Source organism: Alligator mississippiensis, chromosome 13 (assembly GCF_030867095.1).
Source record: "Alligator mississippiensis isolate rAllMis1 chromosome 13, rAllMis1, whole genome shotgun sequence".
Classification (NCBI taxonomy): Eukaryota; Metazoa; Chordata; order Crocodylia; family Alligatoridae; genus Alligator; species Alligator mississippiensis.
This window is the reverse complement of record NC_081836.1, coordinates 51,397,599-51,424,679: the sequence shown is the minus strand read 5'-3', so window position 1 is coordinate 51,424,679 and position 27,081 is coordinate 51,397,599. Positions and strand designations below refer to the sequence as shown.

General features: G+C 54.7%; 1 protein-coding gene and 2 long non-coding RNA genes across 4 annotated transcripts in view; 2 read left to right on the top strand and 1 right to left on the bottom strand.

Annotated features, from left to right (window-relative positions):
• Positions 1 to 949: 949 nt before the first annotated feature.
• On the top strand, positions 950 to 9,364 carry LOC109284928 (uncharacterized). Of its 2 annotated transcripts, none has more exons than XR_009456377.1 (3): positions 950 to 1,458; positions 7,014 to 7,129; positions 7,771 to 9,364. It is a non-coding gene; the product is annotated as an uncharacterized LOC109284928 (long non-coding RNA). The 2 variants fall into 2 exon arrangements; XR_009456378.1 differs by lacking the exon at positions 950 to 1,458 and adding an exon at positions 4,080 to 4,427.
• Positions 9,365 to 9,929: 565 nt separating this feature from the next.
• The window catches only part of LFNG (LFNG O-fucosylpeptide 3-beta-N-acetylglucosaminyltransferase), a 17,829-nt gene continuing 677 nt past the window's right edge, over positions 9,930 to 27,081 (bottom strand). The window contains exons 2-8 of the mRNA XM_019494744.2: positions 16,582 to 16,630; positions 14,731 to 14,830; positions 14,254 to 14,407; positions 13,762 to 13,847; positions 13,169 to 13,334; positions 12,306 to 12,391; positions 9,930 to 12,146 (exon numbers count right to left, since the gene is read on the bottom strand). Coding sequence (XP_019350289.2) covers positions 12,080 to 12,146; positions 12,306 to 12,391; positions 13,169 to 13,334; positions 13,762 to 13,847; positions 14,254 to 14,407; positions 14,731 to 14,830; positions 16,582 to 16,630 — 708 coding nt within the window. The 3' untranslated portion in view covers positions 9,930 to 12,079. The remainder of the gene's footprint in view (positions 12,147 to 12,305; positions 12,392 to 13,168; positions 13,335 to 13,761; positions 13,848 to 14,253; positions 14,408 to 14,730; positions 14,831 to 16,581; positions 16,631 to 27,081) is intronic.
• The window catches only part of LOC132244669 (uncharacterized), a 21,148-nt gene continuing 20,027 nt past the window's right edge, over positions 25,961 to 27,081 (top strand). The window contains exon 1 of the long non-coding RNA XR_009456379.1: positions 25,961 to 26,067. This is a non-coding gene — a long non-coding RNA (uncharacterized LOC132244669). The remainder of the gene's footprint in view (positions 26,068 to 27,081) is intronic.

Genomic DNA, 27,081 nt, shown 5'->3' with positions numbered 1-27,081 from the left:
GGTGCACCTCTGCTACATGTGCAAATTAAAGCTCAATAGGAACTAGCTATAAAGTTAGTACACATTTTCCATCTCTAACTTTATAGCTGATTGGAGCTTGTTATGGCGTGATAGCTACTCTGCACATGTAGCTGGTGTTAAGGTAATTGCCCAAGTAACCGGGTAACTATGTGATACCTGTAACATAGAGGGGGACACAGTCTTGGTGTGGCAGAGCTGTTTTATGCTCCAAGAAAACGCCAACCGATCCATGCAGTACAAACCCTTTGCCTAGTCAGAACTGAGCCACGTGCTGTGGGGACCAGTCTTGAGTTTTGCAAAGTGTCCTTGGATAAGGAACGAGGGCGGCTATTTCATGGTTCTTGAGCGTGTGAGGTTATGGTCGTAGAGGGCTCCTTCCAATACCTGAAGTGTTGTCTCTGAACAAGCCTGTGTTCCTCCAGCAGCCAGCTTGAGAACTACTTGATGTGCTGAAGGAGGAGGAGGCTTTGAAACGAGGGCTGCACGCACAAATGGTGTAGATTCGTAGGCTTTGAGGGCAACTCGGGGGTCGGGCGTGTAGTCCAGCCCCTCCAGGGGTACAGAATTAGCTCTTCCTAAAATGTCCTCAGCTCGTGCTCATCCGGTCTGTGACTGAAAAGCTCCGGTGAGGGAGAATCTACAGCCCCCCTGGGCAGCTGGTCCCATTGCTCTTCCAGTTGGGAAGTTACCGACCTACCAGATTTAGTAGGACCATGAATTGTCCTTTAGCGGGCAGTAGGTGATGAGCAGCAGCAGCAGCATTCCTGAGTGTGCTGTGGGCACGGTGGGACCTCTTCCAAATGTCTCCTTCCATGGCTGGATATTGGTCCAGACCACCTCCCCCTCCCCACTGCCCTGTCTATAGCCAGGCACCAGCAGTGCGTTTGGCCAAGACCAGCTCCCCACCCTTCACTAATGATTACCTGCTTTGCTTCATTGCATCTCACAGTGATTCCTCCAGGATCAGCTTTTTTTCTCTGGAGAGTAAAAGTCTGTGTCGTCTTCCTCTGCCCCTACAAAGAGATGATTAAACCAGAGGTCGTGCACTTGGTGGCATTGTTTCTGGGCTCCAGTGGAAAGGGAGAGGAGCAGTCGAGTGTATTAGGTGGCATGAAAGAGAATAGGAGCTCTCATCGGAGTCCCCGTGTAAATGTTTGACCGGGTTTGCTGTCTCCTACCAGGGCTGGAACATGGGAACACCACCTGCACAGTGACCTCTGCCGAGGCTGGAGCTCTCCCGTCACACTTTCCCAGCAGGTCAGGTGGCTTCATCTCCACTCCTGCGCTGGCCCTTCATTCTGCAGATGGCAAAAGGTGCCTCTCTCCTTGGGGAGGTCCCATCATGAGATTCACAATCTGTGTTGTATGCTGGTCAAACTAACAGTTGTGCCTGAACAGGACTTCCCACATTGAAGGCTCTGAGGCACTCTAGAAAAGGTTGGTTGTAACCCTGATGTAAGAGGGGGAAGTGGTGGGGGGGAGGAAATCGCCCACGCAAACACATTCAAAAGGGTTTGTTAATGCTGGTGCGCTTGGCTCTGAAAAGCAAAGGCCTCTGAAGCTGCTGCTTTGCTGTAACACCCCAGGGACTTGGGCCTCCAAAACTGGCTGCTGTAGCAAGCGGGGAGGCACCCCCACCAAACATCTAGTGTGTCCCTCTTCCTCAAGTGCTGTTTCTGAGGCTGCTGCAGGAACATGGAGCAGTTTGAAATGGGCCTTCCTCCTTTCTCAAAGGATGATTTATTATATGCATCCCTTCGTGCATGAGAGGAGCAGGTTCCTATCTGCCCCCAGGCCCCCGTCTTCAGCTGAGATGCTGATCGTTCACATCTTCCCCCATATCTCGGGACCTCACAAGCTGTTTGAAGCACCTCTTGTCTTCTGAGGCCATCAAGGCAGACCATTCACAACCCAGTCTTATACCATAAAAGTGAGCAAGGGTTTGGCTTCTTCCTTTGCTAGTTGGCTAATAATTGCTCTGAGCTCCCAGCTGAATGGGTGCCCTCCCCGGGGCACAGCATGGCTGAGTAGCTCCTGGCCGGGCAAGTGGTATGAGGGCAGAGGAGAGCTGCTTGTGACTTCAGTGACATCCCCAAGGCCTGCAAGGGTCCCTGTCAGCACAGCTGCACAGCCCTCAGCTCTGACCTGCTCAGGCAGGTGGGCCGGGCCAGTCCTGGTCCCAGGAATAGTCCGAAAGGGAAGGCGGCTGCTATGGGACCTGTTATGAGAGGAGCTGCTGAGAAGTCTGGGGTACCAGGCTGAACCAGAGGCTTCCTCTACGGCCAGTCACTCTTGAACCGGCTCACAGCAAAGGCTCAGGTTGCTGCTGTCACGTGCCATGCAGAGCTCTGACTTCAAGATTAGCACCAAAGCTCCTCTTCTACTCAGAAGGGGCTGTGGCTCCTTTCCTTTAGTGGCAGGACAGGCTAGGATGCCCATGAAGGCTCTTCGCACACACCACTTGGCCTGTGGTCACCTAGCATATCTAGTTAGCAATAGCCAAGAATTGCCTCTGCCTTTCTTTCTTCTTTTTTTTTCCCTGGACCGAGGTTGGGGCTGGGAGAAGTAAATGTGCATGAACTGGTGGCAACATCCCTTGTGAAAGACTTTTCACTCTTCCCATTGCAAAACCTCTCAGGTGATTGTAGGGAGGGAATCCTGCATTTCATTCACATTGCAGCTAGCAGATGTCTGTAGGCACACGGTGTCTCCCAGAGACCAGGACTGTCTGCCTCATATCATACCCCCAAGAGCTGATCGTGCCTCCTTACTGACTTTTGGAGAAGTGAGGAGAGAATTCAGGCCTAATGCACCAGTAAGACCTGGCTCTGTAGCATCTTGAACTCTTCCAGATAAATCCTTTTATCAGTTAATGCCAGCTAATAAGGACACATGCAGCTCCTTTGTGGGCGGCTGCTTGGCCCAATGATCTGTGCTGCCGAGGCAGGAGAATAGGGTTGTGAGGCTTGTTTCTTGCTGCTGTTCCTCTGGGTCAGTCCCGTCCATGCAAGTCCCATCCCATCCCGTCCCCCCCACAACTATAGAGCAGTGCTTCTGCAGGTCCCTCGGAGGTTCGTTTCCCAGCCCCGGTCACTTTGTCATAGGGCGTTTCTGTCTGCAGGGAGGTGCTGAAGGGGCTGATCCGTGGCTCAGTGGTTTGTCTGGCTGAGGTTAGAAAGGCAGAGAAGAGTTTCCTACCGACACCGCATCAGCTGCACCCAGCGTTTGGCACTGCAAAAGCAGTTTTGCGGTGAGGGTCCTGCTGTCTCTCCCCCTTTTCCCCCCTCCCTTCTTCGCCCCTCACCCCTCATAACTGGGAGCAAAATGGAGAAGTGTAGCTGCGCTGACAGGCTTCAAAGTCAACAGAAAATCCTGTGTTTCCCTCGATAATCTGTTTTACAAAAGATGCCCATGCTGTGCCTGCCAGGGCATGCTGAAAGGGCTGATTTGCCTTCACACTGACCACGTGGGAGGCTGGCGGGGCTCATGCCAGGCTTTCCCGTGTGAGCTGGCGTCTGCTACCATCTGACTGGAGCTGCTCCTACCGCATCTTCCCATGGGCCCCAGGAGCCAGTTCAGTCAGAAACCCAGAGGTTAAAAGGAGCCGGTGCCTGAGATTAATGCCAGACAAGAGAGAGGAAAGAGCTACTTTTCACATTTCGAGGTTATGACGCTGCTTAATCATTCATCTGAGGCTCTCCAAGGGGTTTACGGGTCTAAATTAGTCCTACAACACACCTTGCGTGTGAAGAAACTGAGGCACACCAAGGTAAAGGAGGCAGGCTGAAGCCTTGTCCCCCCCCCCCCTTTTTTTTAGGAAGCACACGCGCAGCAAGGTCAGAGCCGTGCATGGCTCCTGAGAGGAGCCGGGGACAGGGGTGTTGAGCAGCAGTCTGCAAAGCAGAAGCAGTAGCCTCTGAGCTGAGGAATCGCCTTAATGTCAAAGCTTGCTCTGCCGAATGCCCCCTCCCAGATCCCCAGTCCATAGAGCAAAGTCCAGGTGCCTCCTGACTGGTTTGATATTCTTCACAGCAGGGGAGGAAACTGTTTCTTCTTCTGCTCCTAAAGCCAACGCCTTCCCTGCTGCCATAGGACTGAATTCAAGGGAAGTTCGGTTCCCATCTTTCTTGCCTACCCCCTCCAGGCCCCCTCGGGCAGCAGCCACTGAGCAATGCTGTGCAGCCCCCAGACTTGGGAGCAAGCCTGCAAGGAGCAATTTAAAAGGCACAAGTAGCAATTCAAAATCCATTATCCCCTGATCCTGCTTGCAGCGCCCACAAAGCCTCCCAAGGCCCATTATCCTGTGGGTCACCTAAGGGAAGCTGAGACTAGCTGGTGATCCTAGCACCCTGCTTGAAAGGCCTTGCAGAGAGGCACTGCCACAAGAGCCGTTACCACCTGAAAAGGTGAGTGTGTCTGTTTGTGGCCTGGTGTTTAAGCTGGCCGTGCTGAAGACCAGGAACCTGCCAGAGTAGCCTATGTTTCTCAGGGAATATTTGCAGATCGGGATTCAGGAACGCTGAAGCGCTGAGCAGAGCAGAGCAGGACTGGGACGTATTGGCGGGCCGCAGCTCTGAATGGAAAAGCTGGGGCTGGCTGTCACTTGCTGTCATACACAGTAAGGGCTTATCTACCGGGGGAAACCTACTGGCATGATTGCAGCATCATGCTGCTTGATGCTGGACTAGCTGTCTGTGTGGACGCTCCTCTTCTGGAATAACAGGGCCTCCTTAAAATGACAAGTTAAACCTGTGACAGGTCCCCCGTACTGCAGAACAGGACCGAATGAGTATAGTTATGGCTGTTTCCCCATGTCGACAAGTTCCAAACTCCCCCCTGTTTCTGTGCTGGCTGCAGAGAGGAGAAGGGAGGAAATGGTTAAAAAGAGCCCGTCCCAAGAGCAATCTGTGTATTCACCACCACCCTCCCATCCGCTTATTAACAGCCCAGTGACTCCTTTACACACTCATCCACGGGTGACAAGTTAAAAAAAGAAGCTTGAGAAAGGAAAGCGAGAGAAAGACAGAGACGGAGACTCCCTCTCCTCCAGGAATCCCTTTCCAGGGGTGATGGATTGCCATGGAAACCCCTCCCAGCTCATGGTTTCCCCCCTCATTGCTTTTCGGACAGGGCCGTGACAGTTGCTTTTTGCCCCGCTCGCCCTATTTGGGGACAGTGATGTGTGGATAAAACTGACCCGGCACAGACATGCACAAACTGAACAGCATTCCCCAGGCCCCCCCGGCTGCATTCACTTTGGCTTAGAGGCGCTGCCCTTTCAGGCCCTCGGGTGTGTCTGTGGGATGGGGTGGGTGGGAGAAGGGGGCTGGGGCACTTGGGGCGGGCGTCTCCGGTCAGCTCCTGCGTGTGGGTTGGTGGCTCTCGTCTCGCAGAACAATGGGGGATGTTTCCAGCTGGTCTGAGGTTCAATTCCTTCCCCTGCTCCCCGCTTGCCCAGTGGCAACCAGAGCGAACATCTTCCAGCAGTGGAGGTAAGGTAGACCAGACCCCGGTGGGTGCTGGGATCCCACCAGGTAGGGGAAGGCAGGCATTTGTTTGTTTCTAGGGATTTATTTTTTTTAAGGATATTCTTAAAATTCAAGAGGAAAAATTGTTCTCACCCCAGCATGACAAAAAGAAAGGGGGCATGAAGGAGCTGAAAAAGGAAGTCGGAGAGGTTGGTGGGAATGTGTCCTCTCTCTGCTGCCGTGGAAAAGTGGGCTCTGGTTTTAAATGATAGACGGTCTCTCTGGCGTCTCATGCCAGCAGTGGGAGCAGAATAAAAGGGAGAGGAGCACCTTGCATGCTCTCAGAGGTCCTTTTGCTTCTTTGATGAGCAGCAGCACTGACAGGCTCTGAAAGATGGTCTGTCCATGGGCCCAGGACATGGCAGCTGAGAGTAATGTGGGAGGGATGGGAGGGACCCTTGACAGCCTGGTTGTAGGGGCTTTGAGGAGCCTAGGAAAGGGGTCAAATGTTGCAGTGGCTTCCCCGCCAGGCCTCTTCTCACTGAGCGCAAGACCCGTGCTGTCGTGTCACATGCAACTCCAGTTGCAAGACCCGTCTCAGTTACGGTTCCTGTTGACCCACTCGGTCCTGGCCAAAGACCGTCTGGTCGAATCGTGCCCGCCAGAATCGTGCAGACAAAGTCACAGAGCGCTGGCTACTTATTCCTGCCACGAGGAAATCAGGGGTGTGGGGGAGTGGGACGCTCGGTTTGACCCCCCTCCTGGGTGGGTTGGAGCGTGCAGTTCTGCAGCTGAGGTCGGTAGAGTCGAGCGCCCTCGGAGCATAGCGGTGTCCTGGGGCCTTCAGGTGCTGGGGAAGGTTTTCATAGTCTCGGCTATGCTACGTCTTACTCGCTGCTGTCCTGTGACTATTACCAGTCACCAAACTGGAAGACGCCTTCCAGTCCCCTGCAGAACAGAATTGGAGAAAAAGGGGGTACCGAGAGTCCTGCTTCCTTTGAATGGGGACGTTGACGGACTCCAGTGCCTGCGCTCCCGTTTCCATAGCAGCCTGGACTGCCTGTGAAGCAGCTCGGTGAAGTAGGTCATTATAAAGGGCTCCCTCTTCCCCGGAGCCGGCCCAAGACTTGCACAGCAACACAAGGGCCCCAAAGACTTGCGTGCGTTTCCAACCGCATTTGCTTTCGGTGATTAGGCCTCGTTTGTGCTAGTTTCCCACGCATGTTCCAGCGAGCGCCTCGGCCAGCCAAAACGGCGACGGAAACGGGGTCTTTGAAGAGAATGCCGCGGAGTAGGGATGGGGTGGGATATAAATAAGTATTCATAGACGTTCGTTCCCTCCCCGTTGCCCCTACCGAAGACTATTTGTGTCGCGAGCCCACCTGAGTATCAAAGATGCGAACAACGCACACCGACCGCTCCTCACGGGAAGGGCCGAGTGATGCCCATTGTGCCCGCGTGCAACTTCTTTTTAAAAAAAAGAAATTGGATAAATTCACCCAACTTCTTTCTTTTTTAACAAAGCTCACCTGCTCTACAGTGCGTGTCCGAGGCAAGACCGGCCGTGCTAGATTTCCTCCAACACCACCGATCTCGGTCCTGAACACCGCCTCACCAAGAGGGAGGAAGACCTGTTCCAGGTACAGCGGGACACCGTTTGCTGGGTACAGTGGTGTCCCAATGGCAGGCATTGCTACACGCTTGTGGGGGTGGGGGTCTCTCCCATGCCCCCTAACATTCATGTGCACCACGGGACTGTCCAGAAAAGTACACGTTAGTTATGAAAAAAAATGCTTTCTGTCTGCAGAGCCGGTTTGAGTAAACAGGATGTCCTGCAGTTGAGAGATGGGCCCCGATGAAAGCTGTACAGCCAGCTCCAGGCATGAGTGTCTTAAAGCAGCAGGTTTATGGCTGCGTGTAGACCAAAACTTAGCAACATGTGTAAAACTGAAAACGGTGGAGGTGTGTGTGTGTGTATACACGTGCAAATGAAGCTGCCTTTGTGGTGCAAAGGTGTCTGCATGCGTGTGAGAAGAAGGGTTTTATTTCATCTTTCCCCTGCATTGGTCCTAAGGCCTGGCCCCCTTCCTTCAGGCCAACCATCCTCCGCTGGCTCAGACAGACAGCCACACGCACACCTGAAGTAGGTACATGATGTGCCAGTCCCGGTGTTAGTAGGAGCTGCTGTATCCCAGTCCCTGAAGTCCTCACTGCTCAGCTTGCCACTTGGTACCAAGTTAAACCAAAGGCTTTTGCATGTCTCATCCTCTTTTTTTTTCAGGAGAAGATTGCAGTGTGTGCACCAAACTCTGGAAATCAGCCCACGGGCTGGCATAGCCCCACACTGTCATATGGGATTACTTAGCTCTGGCGTCTAGAGCTACAGTCTCTTCCTTTCCTTGGGCTTCGGCTACAGACTCCTGCACAACTCCACAGCCCCTTTGCCAATGCCGTGGTGCTGCAGGTAACTCGAACCGTGGCCATGACTGCTTGCTCCTTAATAAGGCAGTGGTGTGCTCTCCTTTGGCATCATATGAGCTCAAAGCGCACATCTCAACTTGGAGTCCTTCAGCTGGGCCCACTGATGTGCATATAGAAATCACACTGGCAGGACACAGACTATGTTAGAGCCACCGTTAAATCAGCTAGTTCACACTCCCCTGCATGATTGCTTAGATGTACAGATAGCGCTATGTTGTTGAGCTGGCAGTGGAGGCTTTGCAGTATGTACCACTGTGCTGGTAAGGGAGGAAGCTGAGCTCTTGACTTGCAGTAGCCAGAAGTTTCGCAACTTCTAGCCCACCCTACCCCCATCCTGGCAACCCCCCCGCCTCCCAATTGCTCATCAGCAATGAAATGCATGGGCTTTGTTATCTGGCAGGTGCCCCAACCACCATGTTGAACCAGCAAGGCGCTGCCAACCACAGCACTTCCAGCTGAGGGGGTGGCTTTCAGCAAGCTACCGCATTTCCATTGCCCAACGTTTGCCAAAAGAGGCTAGACAGACACCCTACCTCCCACCCCCCTCTCCAGCCATTGCTCACAGCAGTATGAGCACTCGGGATCTGTGCGGCCCATGGAGCTGACAGCACACTTCCTGCAGCACCTGGGTCCTGCAGACTGCTGAGGGAAGGACTTGGTGCCCCAGTGTTTGTGCGCAATGCCTCTGATTCATGGGTGCGTGGAGGCTGTTTCACTTCACTTGACCTTTTTTGCTCCCTGTGTGGGTAGCATCTTGCCTGAATGCCGTTGCTGCTGGGTAGTGACTCATTGCTCAGCAGGGAGGGTGCCGGGAAGTGCGATAGCAGAGGATCAGGCACAGGAAAGACACCCCCAATTCACACCCAGTACCAGAAGCCACAGTGTGGCATGGCTTTGACACATTCTCACTTCCTGTTGGGCTTTGCTATACTAAAAATACACCCACGGTAGTGGTGACATTCAAGTGAAATGCTCAAGTGTGCTGTTTAGGGGGAAGAGCACATTATGGTGTCAGCAGGAAAGGCTCAGACTTGTGGCACAGGCAACGGTGGGCTTTGAGTTGGAGCAACAGTGGCATAAGGGGAAACGCTTTTGTGTGCCCTCTCTCACGCAGAGACGGATGCTGTCAGCTGGGCTGAGTGTTTCAGTCTGTGTGCAGTGTAAATTTGCTTGTGGGCAATCTCTCTTTTCCTACTCTGACTTGCTGGGGACTTTATTGCAAGCTAAGGCCTGTGGCTTACAAAGCTTCAATGCCAAGCAGGGTCCCATCCAGCTCGCCTACCGGTGAGCCACTCTTCTGCCACTCCCCAACTTTCCCACGCCTGCTGTTGGACAGTAGCTGCCTCAGGCAGCGGCAACACTCCCTCGCTTGGCTGACAGGCTGCAAACCTGCTCTCCCCAGCTTCCTGCTTCCCTTTGCCAGGCAGCAGAAGATGGGATGAGCTGCAGACCAGCTTTGTTCAGTTCCCTGTCCTCTGGCACCTGCCCCAGCCCTCCAGAAGTAAAGCAGATAACAGGGCTTGGCATGTCTATCTGTTTACCCTTCCCTACCCTGAAAGATAAGATACAGACACCCCCCCCCCCCCTTCTTCTCTCACACACACCCCACCCTTGTCCTGCACACACATGCATGCGTGCAACCCCCACCCCCTTGTCCTTCACTGTAGCGAGCGCATGATGCATTGCTTGCAAAACAATACCCCCAGAGATGGCACCGCAGGCCTATGCCCTTCTCAGAGGCACTGAGCACTAGGTCTGTTTTGAGCAAGTTGCAGAAAATACTCATGTAAAAAAAATTTGCACCAAAGCTGTTTGCTGTGGGGATGTGTTGCAAAACCCTTGTGCAGACTTCCTCCAGCCTGTTAGAAGAGAAGCTGGCATGCATACATCTTTGCACAGGTGGCACTCCAGCTACCCAGGATGTCGTTCAAACCAGAGACCACGACCATGTGACAGTGATTAGCAAATAAGCTGCTTTATTGAAAGCACTAGGTGATGGCTGCCCAAGTGGCTCTGTGGCAGCTATCGGGTTTAATTCCCTGAGAACACTTTGTCCTTGTTATTACTTTCTTTTTTATTCCCCAACCTCTATTTAGTTCAACAACTAGTTCATAAGAAGCACAGAGCGAGGTCCCAGATACTGGGACATATAAATTAAAGGTCAGGGACAGTTACAAGACAGGTCCATTTAATTTTTTAAACAGAGCATCAGACGTTTTCATTTTTTTTTTTTTTCCGATCCACAGAAAATGTATAAAAAAAATTTCTCTTTATATCTACATCATTCTCCATGTTCAAGAAGGCGCAGTAACAAAAGTACTGGCACAATACGGTATATACAGACACGCCCAGTATGGGCCAATTTCACTCAGCTTGTTTTGGAACTGTTCAGCTCAGCCTCCGCCCGCTCGTCCGATGAGGACGGTCCAACCTTGGGCACCAGAAGAGGGCTGTTCAGGCAGGTCCATGTCAATGCAGAAGCGGCCAAAAGCTTCCCAGGCCACGAGCAGCTCCCCATGGGAGCAGAAGATGCAGCAAGGTCCGCTGGATGACTGTCAGACCTCCTGGTGAAAGCTCGTCTTCCTTAAGCTTGTTCCTGCCTTGGGCAGGCGAGGCGTAAGAGGATCACCCTCCCTTAGGTGCTGACAGTGCCATCCTAGCGCACAGCTTTTTGAAAGGTTGAATGGCACCCCAGGGACCTGCAGCCAAGCTCCAGTGTCCAACCTAGGAGGACATCCACTACTAGACCAGCCTAGGAGGCACATGGGAGGAAAAGGGTGTTTCTGGACAGCTCCTGCTGCTACTTCCTCCCCACACTCGGTAGTGAATGGGACCAAAGCCAGGGAAGAGACATTTCAGGTCTCAACCATGAAAGCATGGACCACCGCACCACCCCTCTGGGGTCCTTCGTTTATGCTCTGTCAGCCTGGCCGCGCATTCTCTCTCCGTGGGACCTGGAGCATTCGTTGCTACAAGCCTTGCGCACTCCCCATACATTAGCGTAAGCAGATCTGGCTGATAGACGCTTGAACTGGGACATTTTCTCCTCTCAGAAAATGCCCCAACGAAAAGGCAAGTAAGAGGGAAGAGACTTTGCACTGAAGGGAGACGCACCTTCCCCATAGAAATACAGCATGCCTACACACAGCATCCATGCTCCTCTTGGTAGAAAACCCCACCCCTCTATAAAACGTCTTTTAAATTATTCTCTATAAATACTGCATAGCTTTATGTCTACTGAAAATATTTCAGCAAGACCTGGGAACTCCAGTGAACAGAGTTTACATCGATTCTGGGCTTCCGCCCCCACAACCCCTTTTCTCCCGTCTCCCTTCAGCGCGACCGCATTGGAGTTCCAAGAGGCCAGCTCTACACCTGACAACTCATAAAGGTACACAGTCCTCCCGGGTGTTTCCTGGATTCAGCCCAAAGACAGCTGGGCTCTGGAACCAGCAAAACTTCCCTTCTTTCTCCCTGCCCAGGTACAGATGGGGTTGTCAAGAAACAGGGGAAAGCATTTAGAACAAGCAAGCAAATGACTTCTCAAGTGAACCTTCATCTGAAAAAAGGAGCCTGAGCCTTGGGGTTAAGCTAGGGTAAGGGTGGGAAGGCAACACCACAGCCTGGGTTAGCGGGAGAAGGAAGAGAGGGTTAGCGAAAAGAAAGAGAAAGCTCCGAAGCTGCACAAGGTGAATGCTAGCCGCGGCCGCCAAGAGCCACCCCTGCGCACACGGTTATTCCACATGCATCCTGCGAGAATTGCAAACACTGCAAAGCAACACGTAGACCCTCCCAGGCTGCAGACCGGGATAGCCCGTTTAAGTGCTTGGGACCTAGCCTTTCCCACCTGCCCTGTCCTGGCAGCAGCAGAGGCAAGGAGCACCACTGATCCTGCTCGCTCGACCTGAAGGCTGGGGTGGGGGGGAGAAGGGGCCGCACAGCAGCCTATTAAAACACACACACTGTGCATGACAGCAACAATAACCATTCGCCTCACAGCAAGGGAAAAAAAAAAAACAAAAAACGCACACATGCACACACACACAGGTCCCACAAACCCTTTGGATACCAGGGAGATTTGGGACGAGGTTAAAGGGGACACGTGTCTCCTAGTAAACGACATTCACTGGGCACCACGGGGTGTCTGGGTACAGCAAGCAGTGAATGGAGCGGAACCTGCAAGAGAAGGGAGAGAGCAGAGCTCAGCACCCAGGGCTGCCTTCACAGCAGTCCCAGCGCTTTCCAGGAGCAGCACCAGGTTAGGGGCTTAGCAGGAGAAGGAAGGCCCTCCCACCCCCCATGCACCCTAAGGCAGAGGAGAGATGTGCTGCTCACCTCGATGGATCCTCCTCTACAGAGAAAGCACCCTTCATGTGGATGGAATTCCTCTTGTTTTCAAACATGCCGTAGCTCAGTGTCACCTGGGGAGCACAATGTTGAACAGGTTGGCAGGGCAGCAGGCTGGAAATCAGGACAGAGGCCCGAGACCCGGGGCTCAAATACCTGCGCTGCTTGCTTGACCTTGCCATGAGAGCCCAACTGCTCCCTATGACATTGCAATGCCTTGAGATGGAGATGCCTTGCTCCAGGAAGGGGATATGCTAACCAACAGCATTACATGGGACTTGGACACTTGGAGAACCCCCGACAGGTGTGTGACTGAACTCCTGCTCTGCCTCAGAGCTCACGGCTGTCCCTCATCTTAGGATCCAGAGTGCACAGATGGGGGATGGATGCCTGGCTGACAGCAGCACCTGCCCAGGAAGTTAGAGACCTGGATTCTGGGTCCTACTCAAAGAGAGATTTGAACCCACATGTGACACTCTCAGGGCAAAGGTTTTAGCCATCAGGCCACAGAACAGGGCAGTCAAGGGCCTAAGTCACACAGCCAGGAGACCAAGCAGGACCTGGCTGCAGAGTCTACAGGTTGTAGTCCTGTGCTGGGAGACAGGAGCCCTCTCCCCTAGGGTGAGCCCTCCATCTGTCCTGGACTGTGCCCGGCATATATGCCATCAAGATGCCCTGGGCTGCTGCCTCTGAAAGAACAGGTGGGAACACAGTAGCTCCATGTTGCTGTTCTTCTTGCAACCAGCGACTGCTAGGCTCTGCATGCAGGACATCTGTACTGAAGTGGTATTTGCCCCATCTTGGCTCTACTCTAATGGGAAAATCAGGGAATGCATGTCTACCAGGTTTACCTGCTTGTGAATCTCTGTCTTGGGCACCTGGTGGAGGTTCTCCAGATGGGAGTGGAAGAGGTTGCTCCGGATGAGTTTCACGCCTAGCACAGACTCAATGATGTAGCCAATGGTGCAATCATCCGGCAGACGGATCTTCTCTGCTGTGTTCATGAAGTGCCCCCCACTGCAGGTGATAGTACAAGAGAGGTTCAGTACAGCACTTCTGCTAGGAGACCACCTCAGCCCTGCCGTGGAGGCACCCCTGCCTCCCCCACTCCTGCGGAGAAAGGCTGGGCTCGGCTGCTCTGCTTTTAGCCCAGACCTAGTGCACTGTCAACCCTGCCTTAAAGACAGATTGGTTTAAGGCTGGAGGAGTTCAGAGTCCTTCACAGCTAGTTTCTGGGCCACGTCAAAACAGTCAGGTGGACCAAGGTGCACTTCCAGCCACAAGATGCTGGGATGGAGCCCATGAAGTCCACAAAAGAATCAGACCTCCTTGAACAGGCACTCCCCAGAGACCTCTGGTCTACTGCATTCCCCCATCCCAGTCCACAAACAGGGGATCCAGGACCTCGCAGAGCTGTGTGGGTCCCAAGTACCAACCCCTTTACCTGGCCCACGGGCTCATCTTCAAGGCCAGCCCACGGCTGATGCAGAAGCCTGCTCCTCCCGTGGCAAACCAGAAATGAACAGGGTGCTGCAAAGAAGAGAGAAACAAAACCACGCTGTTTCAACCTGTTCCTGCTCCAACCATTATCTCATAGATTTCATAGACATTTGGGCTGGAAGGGACCCCGGAGGTTCAGAGTCCAGCCCCCTGCCCCAGGGGCAGGAAGTCAGCAGGGATCATAAGATCCCAGCAAGATAGCTTGTTACCAACACGGGCCTCACGGAAAAACCCTTCAGCTTGCCTCCCAGCACAGGGAACATTACAGCTCTGTTAAACACCCTCTACATCCTACAAACTAGGGCATTTTCCAGAATAATGCAAGCCTAATGGAAATGGGACTGCTCATACTGCCACAACCGCTTGTCTGAGTTCACCCAGCCATGGACGTCTATCCCCAGCTGGCACTAGCAAGCCCACTGTCCTGTTTGCTTACCATCTTGTTCTCGCTGATCCTCTCTGTGGCTTGAATGGGCCGGTCCAGGCTGGGTTTGCCAATGTAGATGTCCTGCGTGTGGGGATAGCTGGACAGCAGTTTCACCAGCATTTGGACGTTTACGTAGTTGTCATCATCCACGTGGCAAAACCACCTGGAGCCAGGAAGGGAGCCAAAGTTAGCTCCTTCCCATTCCCTCAGTTCCTGCCACATAAGCAGGACCAGGCCTCCCCGCACCCCACACACTGCACTGACCAATAGCCCTGATGTGTTCGGGAATACCCATGAAGGCCGAAAGCCTCACGCCCCCCACAATGCAGCTGGCCTGCAGAAGGTTATAGAGCTCAAGCCCTTGGCTTTCACGCAATGCATATGTCCTGTCATGCACATGAGCATGCAAACATGCCTCTTCCATACATGCTGGAGATGCAGCCTCTCCTCCTCCCACACCTCACAGGGTATTTATTCCCTCCTTACTTTCTTCCCGACTCGATGAACTTGTCATACTCCACAGCCATCTTGCAAGACAATGCCTGGCGGCTGTGGGCAGCTGAGCAGTTGGTGTTAATAACATTTCCTGCAGCAAAAAAAGGGTGGGGAGAGAAGCCATGTTGAGTCTAGGGTGCCCCATCCTCTAGACCCACTTCACGGGAAGGAGCAGGACCCACCCCTTGCTGCCCCAGATGTGCATGCAGAACAGAGGGGTGGGAAGGGCATTCCCATCTGTGCAGGAAATGGGTGTTCTTCCACACCCATGCACAGCTGCCTGTGGCCCAGGGCTGCGCTACTGGGTGCGGTGTTCACTGCAGCAGGGAAAACTCATCTTTTACACATCTAAATGAATGGGAGAGGAGGAGGGAAGACAGACAGCAGCAATCCAGCATCCCTCCAGCAAGACCCAGCCCCACTCCCAGGACGTGATATACCCAGGGCAATGCACATTCCCCAAGCCCAGTGAACAGGTGCTCATGTTCTACAGCACTAGTCCAAGACTGCAGTGCTCGACTATGGGATAACTCAGGGATCAGACTATGGGGCAAAGGGCAGAGTCCCCAGGGACTTTGCATTCAAGAGCGATGTGAGATAAGGTGCATTTAAAGAGTTCCTGTGGCAGGTGCAGCTGAGTCATGGGAGAAGCATGGATTTGCCATATCCCAGTGCTATCGATCTGCGCTAAGCTTCCAGCTAAGGAGTCACCTTGCCCCTGGGTAGCTGTGCTCAGCCTCCCCGAGAGGGGGAGGGGAGCCTGTGAACTGGCTGCTCTGCTGGGGAGTGTTAGCCAGAATCCTGCCCTATTCATGCTGCATTTTCCCAGCACCAGCCACCTGTTATTTGCTGGGCCCTCTCAAAGGGAATTGATTCAGGGCCTGAAAGGGACTCATTTGCATTAGAAGAATAGAGGGGCCTGACCCAGGGCCAGGGGAAGGGGCTGCTGAATAAACACTGCCTGAGTAGGGCCCTCCTTCCCCTCCCCCAGAGAAGAAACTCCTACTCTTGTTCCAGTTAATTACAGCTCGGCAAGGGGAAAAATCCCTGGGAAGGCAGCTTGTTAATCAGCGCCCTGCTGAGCTGCCTTGGAAGGCAGACAGAGATAGCTGCCTGGAGCACTTTACCAACAGCAGGTATTGGGGGGGGGGGGGGGGAATGCAGCTTTCAGTCCATCTCATCTCAACAGGGATCTTAGCTGGGGCTCCTTCCCACAGGTCACTGCTGAAACAAGCTGCCCCTCCTTGCATCAGGGCTCCACCTGCCCCGAAAGCCACCTGAGCGTGCCGCCGCCACGTGCACTTGCTGCCCTCCTCAGAGAGCCACCCCAGCTTGTAGCTTAGGCGGCTGCAAACCAAAGAGCTTGTGTGCGCTCAGTTCCCCTGGGTAAAGCCAGAAGCCATTCAAGGAGTCCTGGAGCACTGCATTAGTGCAATTAGGGGCCTGACTTCCAAGTGTGCTCTGGACCCAGGGCAGAGATGAGTTTTCAGCACAGAGCAGCACCCAGCAGGGCGGGCTGGCTCTTCAGCAAGCCTGGCCACTTGTCTTGCCCTTTTGAACTGCTGATATGGGGTGTGGGTGCTTCTAAACCTAAGGGCCAGATTTGGATCTGTAACTGTTCATGTGCTTTTGCACGATCTGCCCAATGCAAAGAGAGCCAGGAAGAAGCCACCTGCGTGTTGGTGGAGGGTCAGGGTGGCGGATTAGAAGTGTAGTAAAACCCGAGAGGCAAGACCGTGCACCTGGCTGTCGCCTCTGGATTCAGAGGCACTAGAGAGACCTGCACTTCCACCTTGTTCATCTGAGCCGTAAATGAGAGGGGGACAAGACTGGGTAACTCACCTGTTCGCTTCTTCAGTTCCTCATCCTCCCCATCGGTGAAGATGAACGTCTGCAAGTGAAGACAAAACAGTGTTAGAACGGGATGGGAACGAGATCCCACTGTGGGGGGAGGCGCCTGCCTCCTCACTGTTGACAATGGTGTCCCTGCCAAGAAGAAGTCTCAGCATCTCAGCAGGACGGCAGTCAGGACCTGGTGGAATGGGCATTGCTTCATTTGCTCTAGCAGCAAAATCATTTAAATCTCAGGCAGGCAGGCCCAGGTGTCTGGCTGTCCATGCAGTGCTCCTTGTTAGGCCATGGGGGTACCCATACCCTACACTCCTGAACCCAGGGACAGTGTGAATCCAGCACTGAGCTCTGTGGCTTGGGCTTAGCTTTGCTCCTCTTTAAAGAAGGGATTGGGTTAAGTGCAGCATATCAAATCCACTGGTCACAGCCCACACAGAGCTGTGGTGGGGCAGACCTGTTGGGAGCTGGGAAAGCACAAATGAAAGCTGTTTTAGGGAACAGGAGGACATCAAGGATCTCACGGAAATGCTCACCACAAGCTCTGGAGAAGAGGGGCGGCTGCCTCAGGTTTGGCAGTGCCCATCAGGCTGGCAAAGCTAAAGTAGTCGAGCTGAGAATTCACTTCCAGAATGGAGCAAGCAAGAGGAGGACTAGGGTGAGATTTCCACCCTCCCCTTTAGTTCTTCCCTGTGCAAAGAGGAAAAGAGGCTTCATCCCACATCCCCATCTCTTCCCAGAGCTCATAAAAATGAACAGGAAGGGTAAGAGAGGACCAACAGGTTATAGATGCCCTGCCTGCAAGAGGGAGAAGATGGAAACAGCTACTCTTACTAGCTGCTCCTCCTGGCCTCCTCCCTAGCTAGCCCTGTGTCTGCCCTGTTTGAGTTGCAGGAAGAGCGATTAGGATTTCTCTCTGCAGCTGCCAGAGGGTAACACAGGCCTGGACCATAAAACCATGGAGCCAGGGACAGAGTCAAAGGCAGCCTGGGGGGTTGAGGCTTGCAGAGAGGGGAGTCATTTTGTCATCAGCATCAAGGGTTCTGGGCACTGGCTTTAAAAGCTGACGCACGTGCTGTGAATTAGGAACTGGGGCAGGCTCGGGGTGGGGAGGGAAGGTCACTGACCCCAGAGGTATGCATTTTGGGGGCAAAGCTGAGGGATGCATGTCCTATGGCATGAGATGCAGCTGCAGTAACCCAGAGAGCCAGCGTTGCTCTCAGGCTCTGGCCTGCAGGCAGAAGCTACTGCTTCATGCTGCTGAACAGCACCCAGGGCTCACCTAACCACCCCGTGCCTCCACGTCCGTGAGGACCTGAGCAGGTGTGTTTGCACTGCTGGCCGTTAGGATGCCCCGTGTGCGACGAGCATGTCCGGCTGCAGCTGCCCCACACTTATGTCAACAGCGCACAGAGCCAGCGCCCGGTGAGCCGCGTTCCTCGCTGGCACCCAGCGCCAGCACAGCCCTCTCGCCTGCCTCCCTGCCCTTGTGTTTACTTAGCTGGAGGTCAGGCGGCAGCTGCTTATCTCTGGCACGAGCCCGGCCTTGCCCAGCCTGCTGCAGCCAGGAGATCAGCACCGCTCCCTGCACCTGTCGGAGGGCACGTGTGCGTGCCCCAGCCCCGCCAGCTCCCCAGGTAACCGAACCACCTTCAACTGCTGCCTGGCCTGGGGCCCAGCAGCGAATGCCACCCACCCCTGCACCTGAGCCACCTGCCTGGCAACACTCCCTTATTTACACAGCTAATTCCCAGCATATGTCCGCTGGCGCTGGGGGGCGCGTGGGGGGCGGGGAGCTCGTCCTGCTGTTCTCAATGGGTTTGGCTGGGGCAGGGCTGGGTAGCGGAGCAGGAGGGGGAGAATTGGGGGGGTGGGAAAGAAATCTTAATCAATCAGCGCACAGCAAACAAAGCCGGCAAGAGGAGAAACCGCAACCAGCTGCCAAGGACTATAAAAACCAGACGCGCACAAAAGGGCAAAGGGAGAAAGACAAAGGGAATTTAGGGGAGGTGGGGGGGTAGAAAGAGAGTCCTTGAAACAAGGAATTACAAGTGAACTGGAAATTCGTTGCCACCCATCATTCACCCCAGTCCCAGCAGTGAGCTTTTTGTTCTGGGAAGCGTTGGGGCTGGTAACAAAAGCACAGATTCTTCTGGCTGACTTTACTCAGCGCAGGAGAGTTAAGCAAGCAGCAATGTGTTTGCCCGGCCATTAGCATACAGCTGGGCTGGTTAACTGGGAGAGGAGGGCAGCCACGCCAAATTTGTTTGCTTAGGTCCCTGGGGTAAGGAGAGCCGGGAGGGGAGGCAAGCTGGGCTGCAGGAGGCCAGTGGCCTGTGGGGTTGAAGGAAAGGAAAGGTGGGTTCAAGGTACAAGAAGTGGATCCGTCCCCAAGTGCGTCGCACAGGGCCTGTTCCAGCAGGTGCCAGGGAAGGTGTCTGTGCTGGAGACAGCTCCCTCCAAGAAAAAGGCGATCCTGCCAGGGGTCAAATGCTGCAGAGACCGGATCAAAGGGCTGAGTAGCACAGCCACCCCGAAGAAGATTTGGTGAGGCTGGGGAGCTACCTAGGCTTGTGTCTCGTGGGGGTTAGCCGATCAGCTGTGAGGGCCAAGAAAGAGTTTTCTTCCTGACCAACATGCTGGGACTTGGCGTAAGTTTTGGGGTGGGGAAGAGACATCAGTACGAGGTCCCTCTCCAAAGCAGGATGCAGGATGGTATGGGCTAGCTCTCCAGCAGGATAAGGCCAATGTTGCCTTTGGAGGAACAGGGCAGTACGGCTTGCTCTTGCCTTGCTCCAAGGGAGACTGCCCCAATCTGGACGCCGCCCAAGGCTCGGCTTGCTCCTGGGCTCCACCAGGCCCTTCCCTGCCTTTACAAGCTTTAGGGCAGAATGACCCCGACTCCCCTGACCAGGTTCAGACCCTGCCATACCACCGCTGCCCATGCCAGGAGCTGAGGCAGCATCCACCCACCTGGCTTGGGAGAGAAGCAAGAAGAGGAGGGTCAAGAAGAAGTGTGAGGCTCACAAAGCTCAGATGGGGGGCGTTGCTTCTGACTGGGATAGTCCCCAAAGCCCTTTGAGGAGAGGTGAGGCTATGAAAGCAAGCCCAGAAGAACCTGGCTGGTCTCGATGCCTTTGGAAAGCATTGGCAGGGGACAGCAGGCTAGAGAGGAATAGGCTGGAGCAGGATCCCCACTGGGGATGCAATCAAAAGGAAAACGCTTGCTTGATTAGCTCAGCAACGCCGTCCAGCAACTGCGCCTCTGCCCACTCCGAAAATAACCCCGCAACTCATCCTCCAGCGCGGCCGCTATAAATAGACCAAAGGGGACAGTTGTTTATGCCTCGCCTGCATTGAAAGTCTTTGTCCTGAAGATGCCCCCATCCCTTCCCCAGACAATGAAACTATCTCCTGGACTGTGCGAAGCTCTCCATGCCCCTCCCCGCAGGAAGGGACCACGAGACCCCTTGGAAAGAAGCTCCGGAAAGTTGCAGCCTGCCCGCCTGTCTCCCTGGCAGGAAGGGTACAGCCCGGGCAGGAAGGGTACAGCCTGCGCGCAGCCCCCGCGTCACCTCGCGGGGGCTATCGCAGCACCACAGGTTTGCTGCCTCCCCCCCCCTTCCTGCCTCACTGCTCTGGGCGGCAGGAACCCAGCCAGGAAATTCAATTAAGGCCAAAACAATTGCAGCCTCTCTCTCTCTCTTTGCAATTCATTTGTCCGCACAGCTTATAGATGAGATCTCCCCCCTGCCCCGTGCTCCCAGCCCTGGGCTGGCATCCAGGCTCTGCTGCGGATGCCGGGAGCAGAGGGCTCCAAAGGCTGCTCAGCTGGGAGAAGAGAGGGGGGATAAGAAGAACGGGAGGGGCAGGGGTAGGAAATAAGCCAGAAAAGCAGAAAAGGGATGGAAAAAAAACAAAACAAAAAGTCACTGTGGGTGTGTGAGCTATACCACATTACAACGAAGCCCAGCTCATCCTCAAGGCAGGCGGCCTCCCCAGCTGTAACCGAATCCTAATGCTAGGCTCCCTGGATACCCAGTGCACGCAGCTTCCCCCCGTAATACACCCACTCTTCAGTTGCAGCTCCACTCTCCCTTGTGGCACAATTTCCGTTCCCGCCCCCCATCCAGCTTTCTGCCGAGGCCAGCAAGGACAGGGTCAAAGCGATAAGCAGCGATTCTCTTTTGCCTTTGCAAGTACCGGCTGCCTTGCTCTCTGGTTGTGCTTGGGGGGGGAACAAGGGGCGGGGGGCTGGGAAGTGCCCATGCTCAGCTGAATTTCCCTTGCTCAAGCTGCACAAGAGTGCGCAGGCCAGAGACACTCGCTGGCTTTCGCAAGCTTGCAAGAGCGAGGCAGAACCAAGAGGCTCCAAGTCAGGCCAGCGCCTCTATATGTGGGCTTGGCACCTGTCAAAAGTCAACCGTTTGGTTCAGGTCTCGAACAGCTTGCTTGGGTTTCCTAGCAAAGGCCAGGCAGCACGTTGTGTCAAAACCACAATGGCCCAGTAACTGGAGACCTCGCTCGTGCATCTGTTACACAATCATTGCTGATGAGCAGGGGAGGCCACGCAGGCAAAGGTGTGAGGATGAGCAGGCCGGATGGTTAGTGCTGGTTCATGCATACTATGCCTATGGGAGTCTGCAGGCCTGGCTCTCTGCTCGGCTTAAACCGCTGCCATCAATGCAGGAAGCCGGCCTCAAATCATTCCTGATTTCCAAGCCATACCTATGTCAGCTGGTTGCACCCATCTAGATTTCCAGCTCGCCTCCATGCATGTGGGGTCTCCAAGCTGAAAGGCAGTCTCAGGCAAAACCAAGCACTGCACCCCCGTCCCCAAGCTGTCAGCTGGCACACAGTGGCCTGAACTAGGTTTCTTGTGCCTTGGCTTCTCCTCATTTCTCCCCCTTCTCATTCACTCAGATGCCTCCTCTGCACAGTGGTCAGAGCTGCTCATGCTTTAAAGGTTTTGGAGTGATTGGGATTCCTCCCTGAATCAAACTCTCTTAAATTGGTGAAAGAGAAGTCCTTTTCTTTGCTTGCTCTATGGCTGCATTGTCTGACCTGGGACCCCGTCTTGAGACACACAGGAAACCTCATTGTTCTCAACACTGCAATTTAAAGAAACACAGGATGCCAAAGCCTCCTCAAACAATAGTGGCCATGAAAGAATAAGGCCAAGACCATGAAAATTACCTCGCCAGGTTCCTTAAACCACTGTATAATGGGGCCTGGAGAGAGCCTGCTGCAGCAGTGGGGCACACCGTGGTCTGGAGCACAGGGGCTGCTAAAGGCAATTCCAGCAGGCCAAGCCCAACACAGCATGGGCAAGCTGTCCAGTCTGCCACCCTGCACCAATCTGCCACCATGCACCGCACCCAGCCGTCACGTGGAGAGAGGTTTTTCCCTTCATTTCTCCTTTCTTGGGTGACTCACTTCCCCTTCTTTGTCATGAAACCCTGGCTGCTCAGAGCTCCCTTGCTATCTTACTGGGGGACGTGCAATGGCAGGGATATTCTAAAGCTCCCAGTCCACTCACCCAGCAAGGAGACTGGCCTTGACCTTGCCTCGTCTGCCATGCGAGTCCCAATTTGGGGCCCTTTTCCATCAATCCAGAAGTCCCTTCAGGGATGACACAGTATGAGGAGACAAACAGCCCCGCATCCAACCCCAACCCTACGCACTCCTACGCTTCACTGAAAACAGGAACCATCACGGCACGCACTTGTCAGAACCTCCTGTTGCATAAGTCTCATCTTTCCCCTTCCTCTGTGCTAGAGGTCGCCTTCCCTCCTCCCGTTGTGTGCAAGGCCGGGTCTGCACTCATCAGGCTGGGTCTGAGCTCACCGAACCCAAGGAAAGTACCGGGTGCTCACAGATCCTGAGGAGTGGGACCATTGCTTTGCGGCAGGGGCCTGCCCATTCATTGCACACTGCTGCATGGCTCCCTCTCACGGGCAAAAAAGAAAGCAGCATCTAACTTGGGGCAGCCTCTTAGACAATGGCATGGCTGAGGCAGAGCCCAGCACTGGCTCTTCTCCCAAGTTGCGGCCGCACATCATCATTTTGAAGTTCCCGCTGGGACAGCAGCAGCAGCAGGTCGGACTGGCGGGTTCCAGTCCGTATCTGTCCTCCAGCTGGAAAAGTCACCACTCCAGGGAGGAAGGAGGCGAGAGTGAGCAGCTGCAGCAGGTTCCTGCCTGGCTGGTGTCCCCTCCAGCACAGATGTTTACTGCAAACATGCACAGTCCTGACCCTGATGGGCCAAAGAGGGAAAGTCACCATCTCACTTGAATAGGTCTCCTGTGCCCTGGCCTTCCCCGGCTGCTGGGGCTGGAGCAGGATCCTTTTTGCAACAGGCCCAAGTGAGACCTGGGGTTACCAGGGGCTCATACAAGGCCCGGAGTGCTCCCTCCCCCTCCCCTTCTCAGTCCGAGGAAGAATCCTCCACTCTGTAATTTTAAGTGCTATTATTTTTAATAATCCCCTTGCAAACAATGAACTCCTTGTGCAATTAGGGCCTTCAACTCCTCCCACCTCACGCTCTCCACATGCCTCTCAGACTTATATTTCACAAGCTTTTATGGAGGCCTGAACAGAACAGCATCATGGCTTCAAGCCTACAATTAACAGCCTTACACCCCCACAACAGCTCCTGGGGGCTGAGACCAAACCCTGCCACTCACTCACCCCCGAGCAAAGAGCGTCAACCAGGCACTACACCCCTGCCTTGGATTAGCTTGGCCTGATCCTGCAGACTGGGTGGGTAAGCGCCTGCAGCTCTAGTTGCAAGGCCAAAGTCCCTTCCAGGATTGTACTAAGCCAGGCAATATTTGAAAGCTCAGCAATCCAGATATCCAGCCCTCCCTCTCCGGGCTCGGGCTGCAGCAGAGTGGCCAGAACTGGTTTGGTGTGGCTCTAGCAGCCCAGTCCCACCTGTCGGGGTGGACCGAGCCCCCACCCGTGTTTGGAGTGTAAACAGGACCAGAGCTATGTGTGCAGCTCCCTCTGCCCCCTCGGAGCGAGTCAGCACACAGCGCAGGCGGCAGGCCCTTACCCCCAAGGACAGGGACTCTGGCCAAGGTGCTGGGGAAGTTTGGGAGCTGCCGCTGCTTAGGAATGAGCTCTCTGGAAGGCAAATGCATTCCTCCCGAATAAAGCAGCAGGGGAAGGTATGGGGCCTGCGGTTATCCAGCAGGCTTCCGGAAACGAGACTTGCAGCTCCCGACGGGGTTAATCTCAGGGCTCTCCCGTGCCTTGGAGCAGCCAGCCCAGCCTTCCCCTCGTGTCGCTTGGCGAGCATTCGCTCCGTGCCCCACGCCACTGAAACAGGGCAACACTTGTGCAATCCTGTCTCTGCAAATCCTCCGACTCAGCAGGAATGCTGGGGGCTGCCTTAACCGGCAGCAGCGGGATTTTTTTTGTCTTTTTTACTGTGCAAATTCTCCCTCCACTGCTCTTCAGTATCGTAAGCATTTAAGGGCCGGGCAACCGCAGCTGGAACCTCAGCCCTTGCTTGGGCTGCTGCCTGTGAAGTTAAGTTTGGAGGGAAAGGGAGCAAAGGTCTGTCCTTTCTGTTCAGATAAAAGGAGGAAGAGGGGATAGGGGGATTTGTCCCATCACATCATATCATCTCATCTGAGCATCTTGGAAGGCAGGAAGTTGGGACTATTGTCTGCAGAACAAAGGGCATCTCCAAGGGAACACAATAGCTGTTCCCCCACCTCCCACCCCTCCAGGCTGCGGCCACCTGATAGAGCCAACTCCCTCTTGCCCGCACCCTTCACTTTTCCCTTGGAGAGCAGAGAAAGGGTGGAGAGCAACACCTGTGGGTGGACCAGGGGCAGGTGCTGGCCCAGGAGGGGAAAGTGGCAGCACTGGGGAGCTGGAAGGGGAAGAGGGGGGCGCTCCCTTTCTCGGCAGAGATACACGTGTTCATTTGCCCACGGGGACTCTGGGCCAGTCACAGGGGATCTCCCCGGGTGCCCTGCAGCCATAGCGCACAGCAGCACCGATGCAGAAAAGCTGTTGGCAAAACAGAAGTGAGAGAGTAAGAGCAAGAGAGCAGGACGGGACCTGGGGAAAGGAGGCCCTGACTCAGACTGAGAGTCACCGTTTTAGCTCAGGCAACTCCACCGCCTAAAAGCTCCTGTGCGAACCGCATGGTGCACTTGCACGGAGAAACTTTGAGGAACAGCTCTCAGCCTCCTTGCAGAGCTGTACGCCCATGCCTGCAGGGGGCACAGCCCAACCCGCGCAGCTCAGAGACCCCTCAAGTGAAAGCAAAAGGGAAGACCGCAGGGAGTCGCCATCCCCAGGGCCTGCCAAGGGAGATCAGCAGCCCCCTGGGCAGCAGCAATGCAAGCTGTCGGGCCCCTTTGAGCCCAGAGGTCAGACGGCCAGGCTGGCAGGGAAAGGCACTCCCACCGCCTGCTCGCCAGCTCCCGCTCTCTTCAGCCTGATCCGCAGTTTTCAGCGACTTCAACTCCCTCGAACGCTTGTCCCTCAAGTGCCGTACAAGAGCTGTCACTCAGCAGTTGTCAGCCGGGCACCTCTCCCGGCTGCAGCCCCCCTGGCTTCATGGCCCTCATCTCTAGGCAACCTGACCTGGACACCGCTAGCTCCAGCTCCCCGGTTCCCATGGAAAGCACCACACAAGAGGCTGCGGAGCCTTTTCTCTGCGCTGGGAGAAAAGGGGCTTTGTTAGCTTGCCCAGGGGGACCGCGTGAGAGCCGAGGCTCGGGGCTCTGGGAATCCAAACGGACAAACGAAACAGAACAAAACCCCAGAAGAAAGCGGAGCCCTGGAGAAAGAGGGAACAGCCTTTCCCAGGATCATCTGTAGGTGCTCGGGGTATTTATCCACCCCCCCCCCCCAACTCTCCCGCTCCGTGACTGCAACACATAAAAGAGCAGCTAAGAGTTTCTGCTAAATAACCATGGCAGGGAGAACGGCAAAACTGCTGCCAAGCCTGGGAGATCTTCAGAGCAAGTGAAAGGGGCCCGAAGCATCACCCCACCCCTCCTTCCCATGAAGTCCGCAGGGCTCAGGGTTACCTCGCAGTACTGCCAGCACCAGGGAAGAGAACGAGTCAAACTAGTCAGATCCCCCAGCTATTGCCAAGCTCTTCTCTTTGCTACCGAGGTCTTTTAAATATAAATAAATATATAAATAGATATATCTGAGAATGGGAGGAAATGGGTAAAGAGGGAAGGACTGGTGGAGAGGAAAAGCAAGATGTTCTTAGAGCAGGCAGAAACTGCTTGTTTCATGATATCGAGCTTCCTGACCAAGGCACCCGAAGGGGAAGGGGGTGTTTCCAAAGGAAACGGGTATTTGTCTTGTTCTAAAGAGAGGACTAGAACAGGGAGCCAAGGGACTGCTGGAGAGTCTGGGAGCATCAGGGATGATGATGAGGGTTTATGAAGCAAGCTGGAGGGGAGTTTCTCAGCAAAGATGTGCTAAAAGCCATGCCGCAAGGTAGGAGAAATCCCCAAGCATTGCTGCCTTCCCAAATGCCCCCCACCCTTGCTGCCCCGTCAAGATATCCAATACCTCTCTCAACCCCCAGTAACCTGGAGTCCCACGTGCACACTGGCCACCACTGCAGTGTCTGCCCCCAGGACTCTGCCTGGTGCCCTGCGGACATGCCCTCACTGACAGGTGGGCTCAGGCACAGCCTACCCATGATAGAAATATCACTTGAGGCATCAGAACAACATCCGGAGTACAGGGGGATGGGCTTTGTTCCTGCCTCTGCTACTGCAACTCCCTGCCTCAGTTTCCCCACTGAAAGATAAGGCTAGTGCTGACCACGCTGGTGAAGCACTACCTGGAAAGGGGCTTGATTATTGTTCCTTAGCCTCCATCAGGGTCTGGCCAGGCCCTGTCTGAGCCCTCTACCCACTACACAGGCCTTCAGTGGAGGTGGCCCCGAGACATCCTAGACACCCTGGGCTCTAATCACGGCTGCCGGGGGAAGAGAGAAGAGGGCTCGACAGCTGCAGGATCCCTCCCTGTGTGCCCCCCCAACAGCCCTGACAACTGGCTCTCCCCGGCCAGGCTGCAGAGCCCAGCTTCCCCTCCCACAAGCCCAGTCCGGCCACTCCAACTGCGTATCTTGCTCCTTACTCCCCATCTCTCCAGGAGCATAGGGCAGGGGAAGAGCAGGGCATCAACCAGCCCTAAGGGTGACACAGGGGCGCACACAACTGACGGGGGCATAGCGTGGGACGGCCCAGCTGCACGGTGGGTGGGGGCACTTAGTACTGGCGGGGTGGAGGTGGGGAGGAGAGCCAGCACAAGGGAGCACTTAGCGCAGGAGAGCCCAGCTGCAGCAGGGGCGGCACTAGCATAGGACTGCCCGGCTGCAGGGCAAGGGAAGCTGGGAGAGCTGGGCTGGGGGCCACTTAGCACAGGTTAGGCTGCAGTGCAGGGGCCCTTGGCATGGGACAGCCCAAATGGGGACACACCTGGCGGCACAGGGGCACCCTT